This window comes from Schistocerca cancellata, chromosome 6, assembly GCF_023864275.1.
Source record: "Schistocerca cancellata isolate TAMUIC-IGC-003103 chromosome 6, iqSchCanc2.1, whole genome shotgun sequence".
Classification (NCBI taxonomy): domain Eukaryota; kingdom Metazoa; phylum Arthropoda; class Insecta; order Orthoptera; family Acrididae; genus Schistocerca; species Schistocerca cancellata.
This window is the reverse complement of record NC_064631.1, coordinates 19,055,254-19,070,779: the sequence shown is the minus strand read 5'-3', so window position 1 is coordinate 19,070,779 and position 15,526 is coordinate 19,055,254. Positions and strand designations below refer to the sequence as shown.

General features: G+C 37.3%; 1 protein-coding gene across 1 annotated transcript in view; it reads left to right on the top strand.

The window, feature by feature from the left end:
- Positions 1–15,526, top strand: part of LOC126191144 (Down syndrome cell adhesion molecule-like protein Dscam2) — a 395,591-nt gene that overhangs the window by 155,603 nt on the left and 224,462 nt on the right. The window contains exons 10-12 of the mRNA XM_049931899.1: positions 4,124–4,234; positions 4,308–4,469; positions 4,566–4,856. Coding sequence (XP_049787856.1) covers positions 4,124–4,234; positions 4,308–4,469; positions 4,566–4,856 — 564 coding nt within the window. The remainder of the gene's footprint in view (positions 1–4,123; positions 4,235–4,307; positions 4,470–4,565; positions 4,857–15,526) is intronic.

Here is a 15,526-nt window from a genome sequence, read left to right as displayed (position 1 = left end):
AATGGTACTCCCAGTAACACAAGTTGATCACTTCCAAAGTGAAAACATTTTTGGTATTGACACAGTGTCAAACAATAACAGATGCAAGACCATTGTTTTTAGTTTCACTTGCTCACACATGTATTACCTTTTAAATTGTCTTTCTGAATGATGATGACTTTCTTAAATCTTCTATCCATATATAAAAAAAAATGCACTTGCCCATACAATCAGTGACAGTTCAGTGGCAACACATATCACATATCCTTCCACTAATCATAGTTCATAAAAAACATAACCGTATAAGTACAGTTCTGTACTGAAGTCACCACAGATATTTAGTGTGGTGCAAGTCAAATGATACAGCAATAAAGTGCAAAGCAATAAACACAGGTCTCATTTATATCAACCAAAGAAGTTTACAATGATACTGAATGAGATGAAAGTGTTAATTTAAACTGTTTGGACAGAAGCTTGACTTCCATACATTTCAGTACCTAAAGGGGTGGAAGTGACCACAAACACTTACAGATAAATTAGTTTGGTGACTGCGAACTGTGAACTTTGATATACTTTCCGTAATGTGTGTCACTAACTTTCATTGAGATGTTATCTTGGTTGTTACTTGCATGGAGTCTCATGAACGCATGTGTGTATGCAGCTATGGCCTCCCATCAGTAGACCAGTCACCTGGTGACACCACTTCAGCAATTTGCATGTTGATGAGGATGAAATAATGATGAAGACAACACAACAGCCAGTCCCCAAGTTAAGAAAATCTCTGACCTGGCCAGTAATTGAACCTGAGCCCCTCCCATGACATTCAACTGTGCTGACCACTCAGTTATGGAGGCAGACACTAATGGATTAGAAGATTAGAATGTGAGGTACTATTCAGTTTTATCACTAAGATTCCAAGCCTGGACTGAAGATTGTTGAGGAATGGGAGGGTTATTTATAAACAGGTGAAAGGATATTTTATGATTTCAGTAGATACATATTAATTTATAAAACTGCAAGGTAAGAATTTACTATTGCAGATGAGCAATATGTTTCAGCAATAACTTGGTCCACATTATATATGCTTAGTTAAAAAGTAAAACAGATCCCAGAACTATTTTTATGCCTCCACTGTGAATTGCCTGTTTACAAGTACAGTTGTCATATTTGAAATTATGTTAATTCATACAAATTTGTAAGTAATGGCTAAAGTGAATATTGAAAGGTGTCATTTTCTTAAGGAAAATTAAGGCAACAGAAGTTTATTGCAGACTTTGAGGATTAAACCAGAGTAGTGGCTCAAATGTCAAAAGTAAATCTGAGTATGTACAAACTTCAATTATAAATATCAGTCAAATTACTTAGTTGTTGGGCACACAAAGGAAGTTACTGGAAAACATCTGTTCAGGACTTAATAATTGAGACATGCTAACCATCTGAAAACTAATGATTAGCTCAGTTGATGCTGTTATAGTAATTTCATTTATGCATTGCTTTTAAAGAACATGGTTTTAAACAAATATGACTATATCACTATAATCAGCAGGTTGGAAATTGCCATTTGAGTAATGAATTAATGAGAGATATTGCATGTACAGTATTGTGCCCATTTCAACAAAATTAACATACACATGGTATGTTCAGTAGACACAGCTGTAGCATAAAAGGAAGTAAAATATTATTATCGATAAGAGTACAACATTAGCAGATGGAGAGGTTCCAGCTTGCTGTTTCAAACCTGCTCATATTCAATGACTGCTTCACAACCTGTGCCATTTGGATCCTTCCTTACAGCACCAGCTCAAACCATGAAGATGGGAGCTTTCCTTGCAACACATCCTTCAGTCCCAGAATCATCCTGGCTTCAGTCTTTGCTAGCAATCTGCACCAACACACTCTACCCAACAGTATCTGCTTCCTTTGTCCTGTCACCTCCTCACAGTCTACATCATGATCATTATATGCTGCAAAAATTTATTGCCTCTGCTGCCCATGTGTCACATTCCTGTCCTGTGCTCCTGCTGCCTGTCCCTCCCACATTCCTATATTGCACACCTGCTGCCTCCCTCCAAGCCACTAGCTCCCCTCACCCTTCCCCCCAACCCCTCCTCCCACTTCCCAACTCTTTCCTCTTCTACTCACCACATGTGACACAATCCCTCACCTCAGTATCCCAGCAAAACTGCAGTCCCAACATGGTGTGTTCAGTCAGCACAATGTAGCTACACAGGCATTTGATTATGTATACATTTGTGCGTATGTACACTGTCTGATCAAAAGTGTTGACCCTTCACCCTTATGATTGCTTGAACTCTGCTGGGATTGCTTTCAGTAAGGTGTCTGAACATGTGTGGAGGAATTGCAGCCCAGTCTTCCTCAAAAGCTGACACTGAAGAATATAGTTTTGGTGTTCAACACTGGGATCCAGAGTAACTGGTCTGTAAAATGTTCCACTGGGTTCAGGTCAGGACTGGGCATGCCAGCCCATTTCAGGAATGTTACTGTTCAATTTCTTGCAGATGCTTCTTTATGACAGGGTGCCTTCTCATGCTAATAAAGACAATCATTATCTCTGAACTGTCCCTCTACTGTATTCAGTACGCAGTGCTGTAAAATGAGTTCAACTCCTTCTGCATTTAGCATTTTCTTAAGCACAATATGGGGACTACACTCTAACCATGAGAAACACTCCCACGGCATAACACCATTAACTCTATTCTTCACTGTTGGTGTTACACATGATGACAAGTAATGTTCTCTAGGCATTTGCCAAATGCAAACCATCGATTGGATTGCCACAGGATATAGTAGGATCCACCACTCCAGATCACTAGTGATCCACTGTCCAGTAGCATTGCTGTTTACGCATCTCAAGCACTACTTAGCCTTAGGTACAGAAATGTCTGCCTTATAAGGAGCTACTCAGCTGTGTACCCCATTCTTTTGAACTCACACCTACAATAATTGCACTTGCTGGACTGCTTTTAGCACTTTGGAACTCACTCATGATTCCTTCTGCTGATTTCATGTGATTTTTTTTTTTTTTACACCCACACTATGCAATGCTCGATGATCCCTGCCCATCATTACACAAGGTCTGCCTAATCTTAGCTTAGCTGTGGTTTTTCCCTCATGTTTCCACTTCTCAGTCATATCACCAACAGTTGATGTGGACATCTTGATGTATCTGTTATTCAGATGATATCCAATGCTAAGTCCAAATTTGAAGTTTCTGACTGAGCCATTTCACTGTTGTGGCTTCTTTACTGACAGCACAATACTCCCTGCCTCCTTTTATACTGGTGGTGAGTCCACTTTTTGTGACATCTAGTGGTTAGTTCCACATTGAATAGGGGTGTGCAGATATTTTTGATCAGCTAGCGGTGTGTGTATTCTTTTAAAGGGTTCAGCTGAAACCTAGCAAGCTTGCTCTCTCTCTCTCTCTCTCTCTCTCTCTCTCTCTCTCTCTCTCTCTCTCTTTCCCCCCTTCTTCTTCTTGAGCATTGTCCAAAAGCTTAGCAACTTTTCAGTCTTAATCTTTTAACTGCTCTGGACGTTATCAGGTCCGAGCAGTTAAAGGATTAACTATGTGCCAATAACCACTCACTGCCTCGACTATGCATTGGCCTGTTACCCTTAGTCCTTCTATAGCTTATATTCTACCAAAGATTTTTCATCGTTTTAGTGATACATTAAGAGAGGCAACATTTACAAACTAATTGGCAAATGCCATGAAGGCCACATTTTGTATTGGCAAGCACATCTCTGTTATTGTGGAAATAAAAAATATCAAATGTGCAGTATTGTATGAGCAGTTTCACAGCATTAAAAATATGTGCTGAAAAACTTACTACATGTAACAAATAACTAATGGTTATTTTAAACAGGTCAAATAGTTATGCTCTTCATGCATGTACATTATCAATTCAGTTTTAACCTTAGCGCTATTCTGCAGATTGGTGGCTTTTACACTTCCTTTCTTGCATTTACATTTTCAGTCAACAAACAACCATGAAGTAGTAACTTTGTTGTGTGTCTAGATATCTGATGTGCATAATGTGTACATTCTCTAGCAGCTAGAAGATGATAGTTTACAAAAGTGTCAGTGATGTGTTTTCAACCAACTATAATGTGTATGTTGCAGGTTTGCCATTTATACGAATAATGCCAAAGATAACTGCTGTGGCTGGGAGTGATTTGGTTATAAAGTGCCCTGTTGCTGGCTATCCTATAGAGTCAATTGTCTGGGAGAGAGGTAAAAAACTATAAAAATGTATTACTAAAACAAAAATTTTATATGTAAGTGCAATTTATAATACCTGTTTCAGATGGAAATATACTTCCCATGAATCGTAGGCAGAGAGTGTACCCTAATGGTACCCTAGTAATAGAACATGCCCAAAGGCAAGCAGATGCAGGCACATACACATGTCAAGCACAAAACAGGCAGAAACACACAGCTCGAAGGGATGTTGAAGTACAGGTTCTTGGTATGAAATCCAATTAATTCCTTCCAGATTCTGTCACAAATATTCAAATTGTCTAGGGAAACAGCATATTTGTAACTTTGTTTTCTTTTGTTACAGTGCCACCAAAGATCTTGCCTATTCAAGCTATGACAAATGTTTTACGCGAAGGCATGAGAGCAGCAATTTCCTGTCAGATACTTGAAGGAGATCTACCTATAACATTCCGTTGGGAACGTAATGGACAACCTGTTACAAATGCGGATGATGGTATATCAACCCGTCGCCTGGACGAATATTCGACATCGCTGGTTATAGAACGAATAACTTCGAAACATACTGGGAACTATACTTGTGTTGCTCACAATGTTGCTGGCTCTGAGAGTTTCACAGTTCCACTGACAGTGAATGGTATGTACGTGGTATTGTAGCTTGTATTGAACATTGTGGCATTAGTAATATGTGTAGAAAAATACCATGTGTACAGCATGAACCTATGTGTAAACCATATATACTAGCACTACTTTTGAACATTATGTCTGTTTGAAGTAAGTACTAACTTCATGACAACAATGTTCATTTTATGTACAAAAAAGAAAAATCACTTGGAATAAAATATAAAATTGTGAGACAGTTGGGTGGCCAGTACTTATCTTCAGGAGACAAAATTCTCAGTATGGCTGAAGGAAACTGTCGTAGCTGTCAGAACTATCAATTCCTCCACTGATGAGAAAATAGGAATAGGCTGGGGAATGTTAGAAAGCAGAGGCAGGTCACTCAGATCTCAGGATGAGGGGAAACAGTCCTCACAAAAGATGGTTTCTTTTCATACTAGTGTCTGTGTGACTTGTCCCCCTTCCTAACAAACAGCAGCCTATCCACAATTCCCTCCTGAAGAAGGACCTAATAGTGACAAAAGCTAATATAGTTTATTGTACTTTTAATTCTGTATGTTTCTGCCCCAGAGTTCAAATACTTATACTACATTTTTAATATAATTTTCTAGCACATTTTTCTGTGTAGCTAATACATCAGTTCATGCTCGATGTTCAACATTGTGGTACTAAAATCATTGAATGTTAAATAATAATGTAGTTGATATGATATTTTTGCTGTGACTTGAATTGGCTGATGTTTCCTGGTACTTTGAAACACACAGTACTGCTCCCATTTCAGCAGAACTGAAGTGTTCATTTAACGTGAGACTACTATACCAGTACTCAAATTTAACTAACCATCTATCAGGAAAGTGATCTTTGTAATTAAGCTACAATTAAATGTAAGTAAAAGAAACCTAATTTTAAGTGCCACCAGATACAGATGAAGGGAAAAAGTCACATAAATGCTAGCTTTTTGGAACCAGAGGCACTTCAACCGTCAAAAGTTTCAAAAAATTAGGCCAATTTGGGTTGGAGAGCGATGATACACAAAGTAAGAACAGTGATACCAGCTAAGAAGGATATCAACAAATTAAGGGGAAAAAATGAGCAACAGGAAATGATGAGAGCTGGAAATCATGTTGAAGAAACACTCTAGGAATAAACTGCAAGAGAATCAACAAAATTTAACTTAATGATGAATACGGAAACATAAATAGATGTAAAATTGCTGGTAGTGGCACATGTCTGATGTTACAAGGAGGAGAAAAGAGTGACAGACATGATTAAAATAAATTGCAGCCAGGTGTCTGCTTGACATCAAACATGTTGTACAATGAATTTCCATCAGATTGGGTGGAAAGATCCCAATGGTATAAGTGCTGAGTTGCCACAAACATCACTGCTGTTGTACCAGATGAAATAACACTTGTCGGTATAGTGGCAGGTTCTTACCTTTATGTATGAGTGAAGGAAATTAAACACACAATACAATGTTTATTCAATAATTTGTTGTTATGAATTTCATCAGTTCTTAAAAAGTCACAGTTGCATAACAGGAAGTATAAACTCGTTAAAAAAATTATATTTGCATCTGGGTACAAGGTAATTGAGCTATTTGCCAACATGCTATTACCACAATTTATACATCAAAACATGTGTTTTTGAGAGATCTTTCCTTTGTGGTCACCCAGAAAAAAGCGAACATTGGTGAACATGGTGAATTAAATTGAAAACTGTGAAGTACGGTGAAAGACATCAGAATCTCACATGTCAAGGTGTGTGTTCTCCAGCTGTAGAAAATAGCAGTGCAGCATACTTTGGTGATGCGAAGGCAGTGACCTCTACTGTACTGCTTGTAAACGTTTTCTTGTTCGTTATATTGTGTAGTCAAAGTGGAGCATTCTGCAGTACTGCTAACACATGCCATTTACACTTTGAACTCATCACTTACTGTAATGTAAACAAAGCAGGTTTTATGAAAGCACATATATACACACAAGTTTTCCTTCATATGTAGTACTTATTTATACTAGTGAATATGAAATAAAGTTAAACCTGCTGTGATTTCAGTGTTTTTCCGTCCCAGCAATCTGTTACATTGACAACAATCTGTCTGCCTTTGTAATTCATTAAACACCATTGAGGACTGCAACAAAGATGAACAACTGTTCACTGAACATATCTTGTTAATTGTGGTGCTGCATATAGCAAATGGAGTTGCCTATGTCAGCTGCAGTCGGCAGAGACACAATACATTCCGGATTCTGTCGACAGGCTCTGAGCAGAACTACTGTAAATAAAATTAATGCACATTAGTATAGTGTGTATGAGGTTTAACTACACAAATTAAACCTAAGTGGAAGCTGCAGTCAGCCCATTTGCTATACACCGATCACATCAGCCATTCTTTGGAACAAGCTACCAAGTAAGCTTGTTAGAAGCCACTGTGTTAGCGTGACTTAACCCTCCCGTTACCAAGCTTTTTCACACCTCTATTTTACCAAGTGGGGTATTTGGACTACCCCAAAAGAGTTTTGTATTTTATTGTAATATTTGTTCTCAGTTTTCGTTATTTCCATTGAATGGGTTTATTTAGTATTGAAAAACAGCTTTTCAGGTTATTAGAAGTATTTAATCTTATCACAGATACAAAGTACAAAAAAATTTTTATATCTTTCACTGAATTCAGTACTCAACGAACAGAAAATTAATAATCTATGTACCTCAACAGTCACTGCAGTAAAATAACACAAGACTTTTTTCAACTTTTCAGTCAAGTACATTTTTGCTCTGCATGTACTTCACAGTAACAGTTTCTTCTCTGTGTATATTACAAACAGGTTTCTTGCACGTTACACAACAGAATCTTGTTTTCCGATCTTCGTTTCTCATGCAATGGAACACTGGGTCTGGATCACTGCTGTAGGAATTGCAATACCACAAGCTTTCAGTGCATCTTGTACATCTTTATGAAGACCGTTGATATTTTTGGCTCTTTCTTCCATGTAGCCTTTGCTGAGTCCAAATGTCAGTTCAGTCATGAAGAGTTCACATCGGCTTCGGTTATTATCCTACCATTCAGGAAATCTTTGAGTGTACAGAATATATGCATTCAGTGCTGCAATATCTATATTTCCCTGAAGATTCTTAGTGGCCACCACCTCATTCCTCTAACACAACTGTATTCTCTTGTCATTTTGTCCCCATTATCTACAGCACCTTTGGTTTTGTTGTAGTGCAGTATGATTTCGGGTTTGTGTTCACTTTCTTCACCACTCACTTGTATCTCATTATGCTGAGTAGAGAGTAGTATTACTGCCTTTCCCTTCTTTGGAACATTGGAAACTAGGGCCAAGTCATTCATAAAACCAAACATTGAAGAGTGAACTTCTCTCTTTCTGTTTGGCAAGAATTCCTTCAGAATCTCTTTCTTATTGGAATGCAAGGTACCAATCAATGCCATGTGTTGTTTTAGTGGTTCAGCAGCCAATGGAAAACAGGTGAAAAAATTATCAGTTGTTAAACCATGACCGTTATTCAGAAATCGTTCCATCAGATCCAAAACAACTCTCTGACCTTGATTCACTTTCCGAGTATTGTCCACCATTCCTGTGTAAATTTGGATCCGTAATAAGTAAGATGTCTTCACATCAGCAGTAACCCAAATTTTAATGCCATACTTGCCAGACTTTCTCTTCATATAAACCCTAAAAGGGCAGTTTCCTCGGTACGTTGCTAATCGTTGATCGATAGTCACATATTCATAAGGATAGAAGTTCTTGCACAAGTTAGACTGAAATATGTCGAACACTACCCTGATGGATTGTAGCTTGTCCTTGGTTTCTTCAATTCTCTGTGTTCTTGTGTCTCTGTTGTCAAATCGCAAGAATTTCAGTATAGACAAAAATCGGTTTCTTGACATGGCAGCAGAAAAGAATGGTTGCCGAAAGGCAACATTACCTCCCCACAGAACGGAAGCACTTGTGCGATGTCCATGAGTTCGACCAGCTCCTATTACAATTGTTAATACAGCATACACTTCAGTTGCATTTATAACTCTCCATTGTCATTTTGTTCGAAGAATGAGCTGCATTCCACAGAGAAATTATTCGTTTGGCTTCCATGTTCATTTCTTCTACAATGATGCTCACGAATTGCAGTGAGATAAATAATAAAAATGACTCTGTTATTGTTTTGATTGTTTTTCCATCATTCACTGGGCCAGGTGTTACATTCAAAATGTTGTGAAGTCGATGCTGCCCACCTTTTGGTGGTTCACGAGAAAACTGTAGTCACTTTCTAGAAACAAACAAATCTCCAGTTCTTCGTCTTCTTCTTCATCATCCTCTTCTTCTTCTTGTTCACGTGAATGTGTAGTGTCTTCTGATATTTCATCATCAGCTTCATCTGATGCTATGATATGGTCTTTGTCAAGAGGTTCCATATATTCATTCAGTTCATTATCAATGACCCATTCATTTTCATCGTCACTGACATCAGAATTGTATAGAATTTTCATGAGCTCTTCGCTAGAAAACCCTTTGGACATCCTTACTTGCAGATGAAATACTGACTTGTGTATTGTCAGCTCCACAGTGAACGTCAAATTCAACTCAACAATAGTAACCAGCAACAATAACAAACATTGGACCTATGGCAAAACTCGACAAAGAAGAGGAATGACAGATATATTTCCCAAAATCTTCTTTTTCTACAAATAAGAAAATAAGACGTTTCATACCAAGCGAGGTAGTCTCACAATCCCACCAATAAATGACTTGAATAACAATGATAAAGCCAAAAAAATTAGACAGTCGTGAGTGTGAATTCAACATCAATCATTTTAGTTCAAAGTCATGAAACCACAGGCATGTGGCCCTTCAGATAACATTATCACAGGGAAAAAATCAACGTGGGGTAGTAAGAATACCCCGCTTGGTAATGTGATGGTTAACCATGCTAAACAGCTGTTGGCAGCAGGTGAAAAACAAACATCCAAGCTGTTGTAATCCGGCAGTTTTCACTATATTTCACAGTTTTCTTTTTATTTCACAACATAAGCTATAAATTTTTGCTATTTTCAAGGTGAACATAAAATGAAAGAATCCTCAAAACTAAGTGTTTTAAGGTATAATTTGTGGCAGTAGTGTGTTGAGAAATGGCTCAATTACCTTATATATCATTAGCAAAAGTAATAGACTTTTCAATTACATGTTCTACAGTATTAGAAGTGGCAAAGCCCACTTTTTTCCTTGTAGGTCTATAATATGATGTAAAATTTTGAAATTTCTTTCTTGTTTGTTTATGGCTTTGAGATTTGGCTATAATCGCAGGAGCAAATGATGTTTATTGCAATGAGGCCAGCACTTTCATTAAAAAGCTACTCGTATTGCTGCAGTTATTACAGCATACAAACATAATACTAACAACTATGCCCACAAGATATGACCTGGCAGACTGGTCTTGTGTGAACAGAGAAATTCGCCTAACGAATAGTAAACTGAAACACTTTTGCACTAAGTTTACGAATGTGACACTACTGGATACAGACAGGTATGCGAGACACTGCTTCACAAAGCATGGACTACATCTAAATCAGTTTGGAAAAATAAACTAGCAGCAGACATTGGAAAAGCTTTTCATGAAATAATAGGCCTAAACAATAACGATCATGAAAGCAGACCAGTCATAGCCCTAACTAACGAGGGAAACTAGTGAACTGGGCCAACTCTAGCAGGATTTGGTCCAGTAACAAAAATCTGCAACAAGTAATTAATACACAAACGAAAGTTCACTCAAACAGCAATACAATTAAAGACAAACAAAACTTAACAGTGTTTCATCAGAACATAAGAGGCCTATACTGCAAGCTGTATCAGTTCACAGCAAATATAGAAGACACAAAAGGTATAAACAGTGCCCACATTCTGTGTCTAACAGAACACCACATCACTGCTGGTATTGAAGTGGTCCCTATTCTCAACTATGTTTTGGCAACGTCTTATTGCAGGAACTATATGGACAAAGGAGGAGTAGCTGTATATGTAGAAAACAATGTCTTGTTCACGGCAATAGATGTACAAAGATTCTGCTTTGAGCTACATTTTGAAGTATGTGCTATAGAGGTGTCAGACACTGCCTCCAGATTAACAGTTGTGGCAGTTTACAGGGCACCATCTGGTAATTTTAAAGTGTTTGTTAAACAATTAGATAATCTTTTGTTGTACTTAGTAGAAAAAATAGGGGCATGGTAGTTGTTGGGGATTTTAACATAGATTTCTTGGCTAATTCTCCCTGCAAGGTGGAGTTTGAAAATCTCATGTGCACGTACAACCTTGTTCCCGTGGTTAGCTCGCCCACCAGAACCACAACCTCTTCCAGTACTCTCATTGATAACGTTTTTGTTGATCAGAGTAAAGTCAACCATATTAATATTGAAATGGTTATAAATGGTCTGTCTGACCATGACGGACAACGAATTACTTTCAATAGTTTGGGAATTCCTCTGAGTGACACCTCACCTAGATGGAAAACAGTAAGAAAAATAAGTGAGGAAGCTATTCAAATGTTCAGATCATGTCTTCAGCATACTGACTTTACACCTGTTTATCTAGCAGAAACTGCTAATTCAAAATACAATTTATTCACAAATGAGATAGCAGGTACCTTTGAAAGTGTATTTCCAAAAAAAGTCGTACAGAGTCCAACCTGCTAGGTCTGCAAAAAAACCATGGCTCACTAAGGGCATCATAGCTTCCTGTCAGAGAAAAAGACAACTCTACATAGCATCAAAGACTTCTAACAACCCTGCTCAGCTAAAACATAATAAACTCTACTGTAAAATTCTTGCCAAAGTAATTAAAAACTCTAAAAGTATGTGTATAGCATCTGAAATTACTAATTCTGAAAATAAAATTAAAACAATCTGGAATGTGATAAAGAGAGAAACAGGGACTGTAAACTACACCAAAGACAAAAATATTGTTTTAACTGTTGACAACTCAGAGATAACTAATAGTGAGGAAATTGCTGAAATCTTTAACCAACATTTTTTAACTGTCCCAACACAGATAGGTTGCCATGGTTCTGTAGATAAAGCTGCCTGTATAATGAAAAATAATTTTCCAGAACCTTTCAGTCAAATAAGTGTGCCTCCCATTACTGCCAATGAAATCAAAAAAATTCATACAGTCTTTGAAAAATAAACATTCTGCTGGTATCGACGATATTTCAAGCAAGCTGTTGAAGGCTTGCTGTAGTGAAGTGACCAAAGTTTTGGCTCACATCTGCAACACATCCATGCAACAAGGAGTGTTTCCAGACAGAATGAAATACGCTGTTGTCAGGCCCCTGTACAAAGCAGGGGATGCTACAAATGTGTCAAACTATCACCCTATCTCTCTATTAACAACATTTTCAAAAGTCCTAGAAAAAGCTCTGTACAACAGGATTGTGGCACACCTTGGCGACCTGAACATCATTAACAGTCAGCAGTTTGGTTTTCAAAAGGGAGTTTCAATAGATAATGCAATTTTCTCATTCACAAATGATGTTCTAGAGTCTATAAACAGAAAGAGGCTGCCAATTGGTGTCTTATGCGACCTATCAAAGGCGTTCGACTGTGTAGATCACCAGATACTCCTCAAGAAGGCCTGTCATTATGGAATTACAGGACCTGTAGGGAACTGGTTAAAATCGTGCCTCGAAAATAGGAAGCAGAAGATTATTCTAGATGTTTCAGATAGTGTATCACAATATATAGTGGACTCTGAGTGGGGAATTGTGCAGCAGGGAGTGCCACAGGGATCAGTGCTTGGGCCCTTGCTGTTCCTCATATATGTTAATGACCTGCCTTTATCCATCAATAAGCAGTGTAAATTTACAATGTTCGCTGATGATACGAGCATTGTGGTGGATAATGTGTCAACTACTGACTTAGAATCCGAGGTTAATGATATCCTTAAAGAAGTTCTGGGTTGGTTCAGTATTAACTCCCTTTCAATAAACCTGAAAAAAACTAATTTTATCCAGTTCCAGACAATCCACAAAAACCCAAAATAAATAGTTATCACACAGAATGATCAGATGATAAAGCAAGTGTACTTATCAAAATTCCTAGGCGTATACGTGGACAGTAGGCTGAACTGGGAACATCACGTTCTACAAACACTAAAACAGCTGACATCGGCAACATTTGCTTTACGAATTTTGTCACGCTTCAATGACATTACCATCTCAAAGTCAGCTTACTTTGGCTATTTTCATTCAGTCATGTGTTATGGCATCATCTTCTGGGGCAATACACCTGCCGCAAAGAAAATCCTCACAGCACAAAAAACAGCAATAAGAATCATTTGTGGTGTACCCCCATGAACCTCATGTCGAAATCTTTTTAAACGACTTGAAATACTGACAGCAACATCTCAGTACATGTATTCACTGATGTGCTTCATAATAAATAACCCCACTCTGTATGAAACGAATTGCCTACATCATGAACATAACACCAGAAGAAAAGAGGATTTCCACTGTGAGTTAAAGAACTTGACACTTATTCAGAAAGGGGTAAAGTACGCTGGAACAAAAATTTTCAATTCCCTACCCAACAGCATCAAAAGTATAAGAAGTAGTACATCAGTATTTAAACATAGCTTGAAAAATTATTTACTTGAGACCTCACTTTATTCACTAGAGGAATTCTTTCAGAGAAATAAGTAAAACCCAGATTGGAAAGATGTTCTTAAATTTTTTGACACTGTTTACTGTTAAACTAATGTAATAATGCCCTAATGTAAAAATTCCTGTTTTTCTCATTTCCATTTTTGGGTCACTTTTAAACCCAAAGTGGGAAGTTTTGATTACTGTTCAAGGTTAAAATAGATGCAATAATGCCCTAAATATGAAACTGCTATCTTCACATTTATGTTGACTAGTTTTTAAGCTAATAAGTATGACTTTTGTGCACTGTTATTAATACTATAACAATGTCTTTATTCTATGTATTTTATTATGTACATTGACACGTTCCACATCTGAGTGACTTGCTCACATGTACAGATCTATGGAACAAGTATATAAATAAAATAAAATAAAATAAAAATAATGAGTGTCGGTAAAATTGCTGCATATGAGGAGGAGAATTAAATTCTCGCACTGACTTTGATTTATAGCTTCTGTGCTTGTTTATAATCCAGTACTTTAGGAATTTTGAATGTTTCATTGGTTAAAGTCTGTAAACTTGCACTTGTGGATTTTTAGTAGCTATGACACCACCTGTGAAACTGAAAATATGTAGGTGGTGATGTAGTTTTATGTATATAATATTTACCTTGTACACAATGAAATGGGCGAATATTCAAATGATTTTGCATTTGTGGACATCATCACATATTGCCTATAAAACAGAATGAAAACTGTCGGTAAGACAATGCAAGGTTCCTTTCTTCTTGCTATATGTCCTTAAGGGAACCACTGCACTCACCTCTGCATCCCTAACTAGGGCTGCAATACATTCAGATTTCCCTGGATTGGTTCTAGTTTTGAGGGCATAAGAGGTGTGCTGGAGGGATTTTTATACAACTGTCTGGGAAAACCTGGACCTTTTTTCATGCCTGTGGAAATTCAATTGCTTGGAATTAGATTTTAAGTTAAAATTCAGTAAAGGAGAGCCTAATTATAGATAGTTTCTTTGTTGTAGTGTATTAAAAGCACAGCAGCTAGCACGTTTAGCCATTCTCCTATGTGCATACAATGTGTTCCAAAATTGTCTTTACAACTCTGATCATGTATATTTTAGAAACGGAAATTGGTAGAAATATCCAGTTTGTGGCATAATGGCCACACACACCTAAAGCTGATTTTTCTTATTTTTCCATGTTAGTTTTGACTGACCACCCTCCGGCAGTTGGCACAGTGTGTGTAATGAATGATTTTTACAGACCAGATTTGACACCCAGCTCATGTGGAACCCCATTACATTTTTTTCTTTGGTGAGGACTTGCATGGACTGTGAGCTCACATCAAAGCAGCAATAGCATTCTTTAATGAGGAGAGCCTAGGCCAGACATGGAACTGAAATATCGCTGAGATAATCTCTGTGCTACAGGCAGCACACACATTTAAAGCGACATCCATCCAGCCGACCCCCTTTTTCATGACACTCACAATTTTTCTAGCTATGTCATGAATTTTTTCAAGAGTAATTTGGGACACTTATTTGTCCTGGATGTAACAATTATGAAATGATTTATTCACCTGTATCAGTATGCTGTTACTGAAAGGATATTTTCCCAAATGAGTAATGTATGGAGCAGTGCCAAAACACAATTTGCTGTAGAAACTGCAAAAGCTGTGTTAGTGACTAGAGTGAATTATTATAAAACTAGAGTTGAATGTTTTCATAAGGCTGTTGAAGAATACAGACATACTGAAGAAAATTTACAGCACTGATAGATACTGTTTGCCTGCTCACATTCCTTCATCCTAGAAGGTACTAATAAAATATAAATTAATGCCTTTTTGTAACAAATCAAAGTGATAGTTTGCATTTATTACTTTCAATTCATACTTTTTTTTGTAATAGCAAATTTTTTTTTAATGTATACTGAACTTGGCTCTAGAAAACATGTTCATCTTAACACACTGAACTCTTAAGCAGCCACTAGAACCATTATGCCACAAATTGCACTTTTCTACCTATCT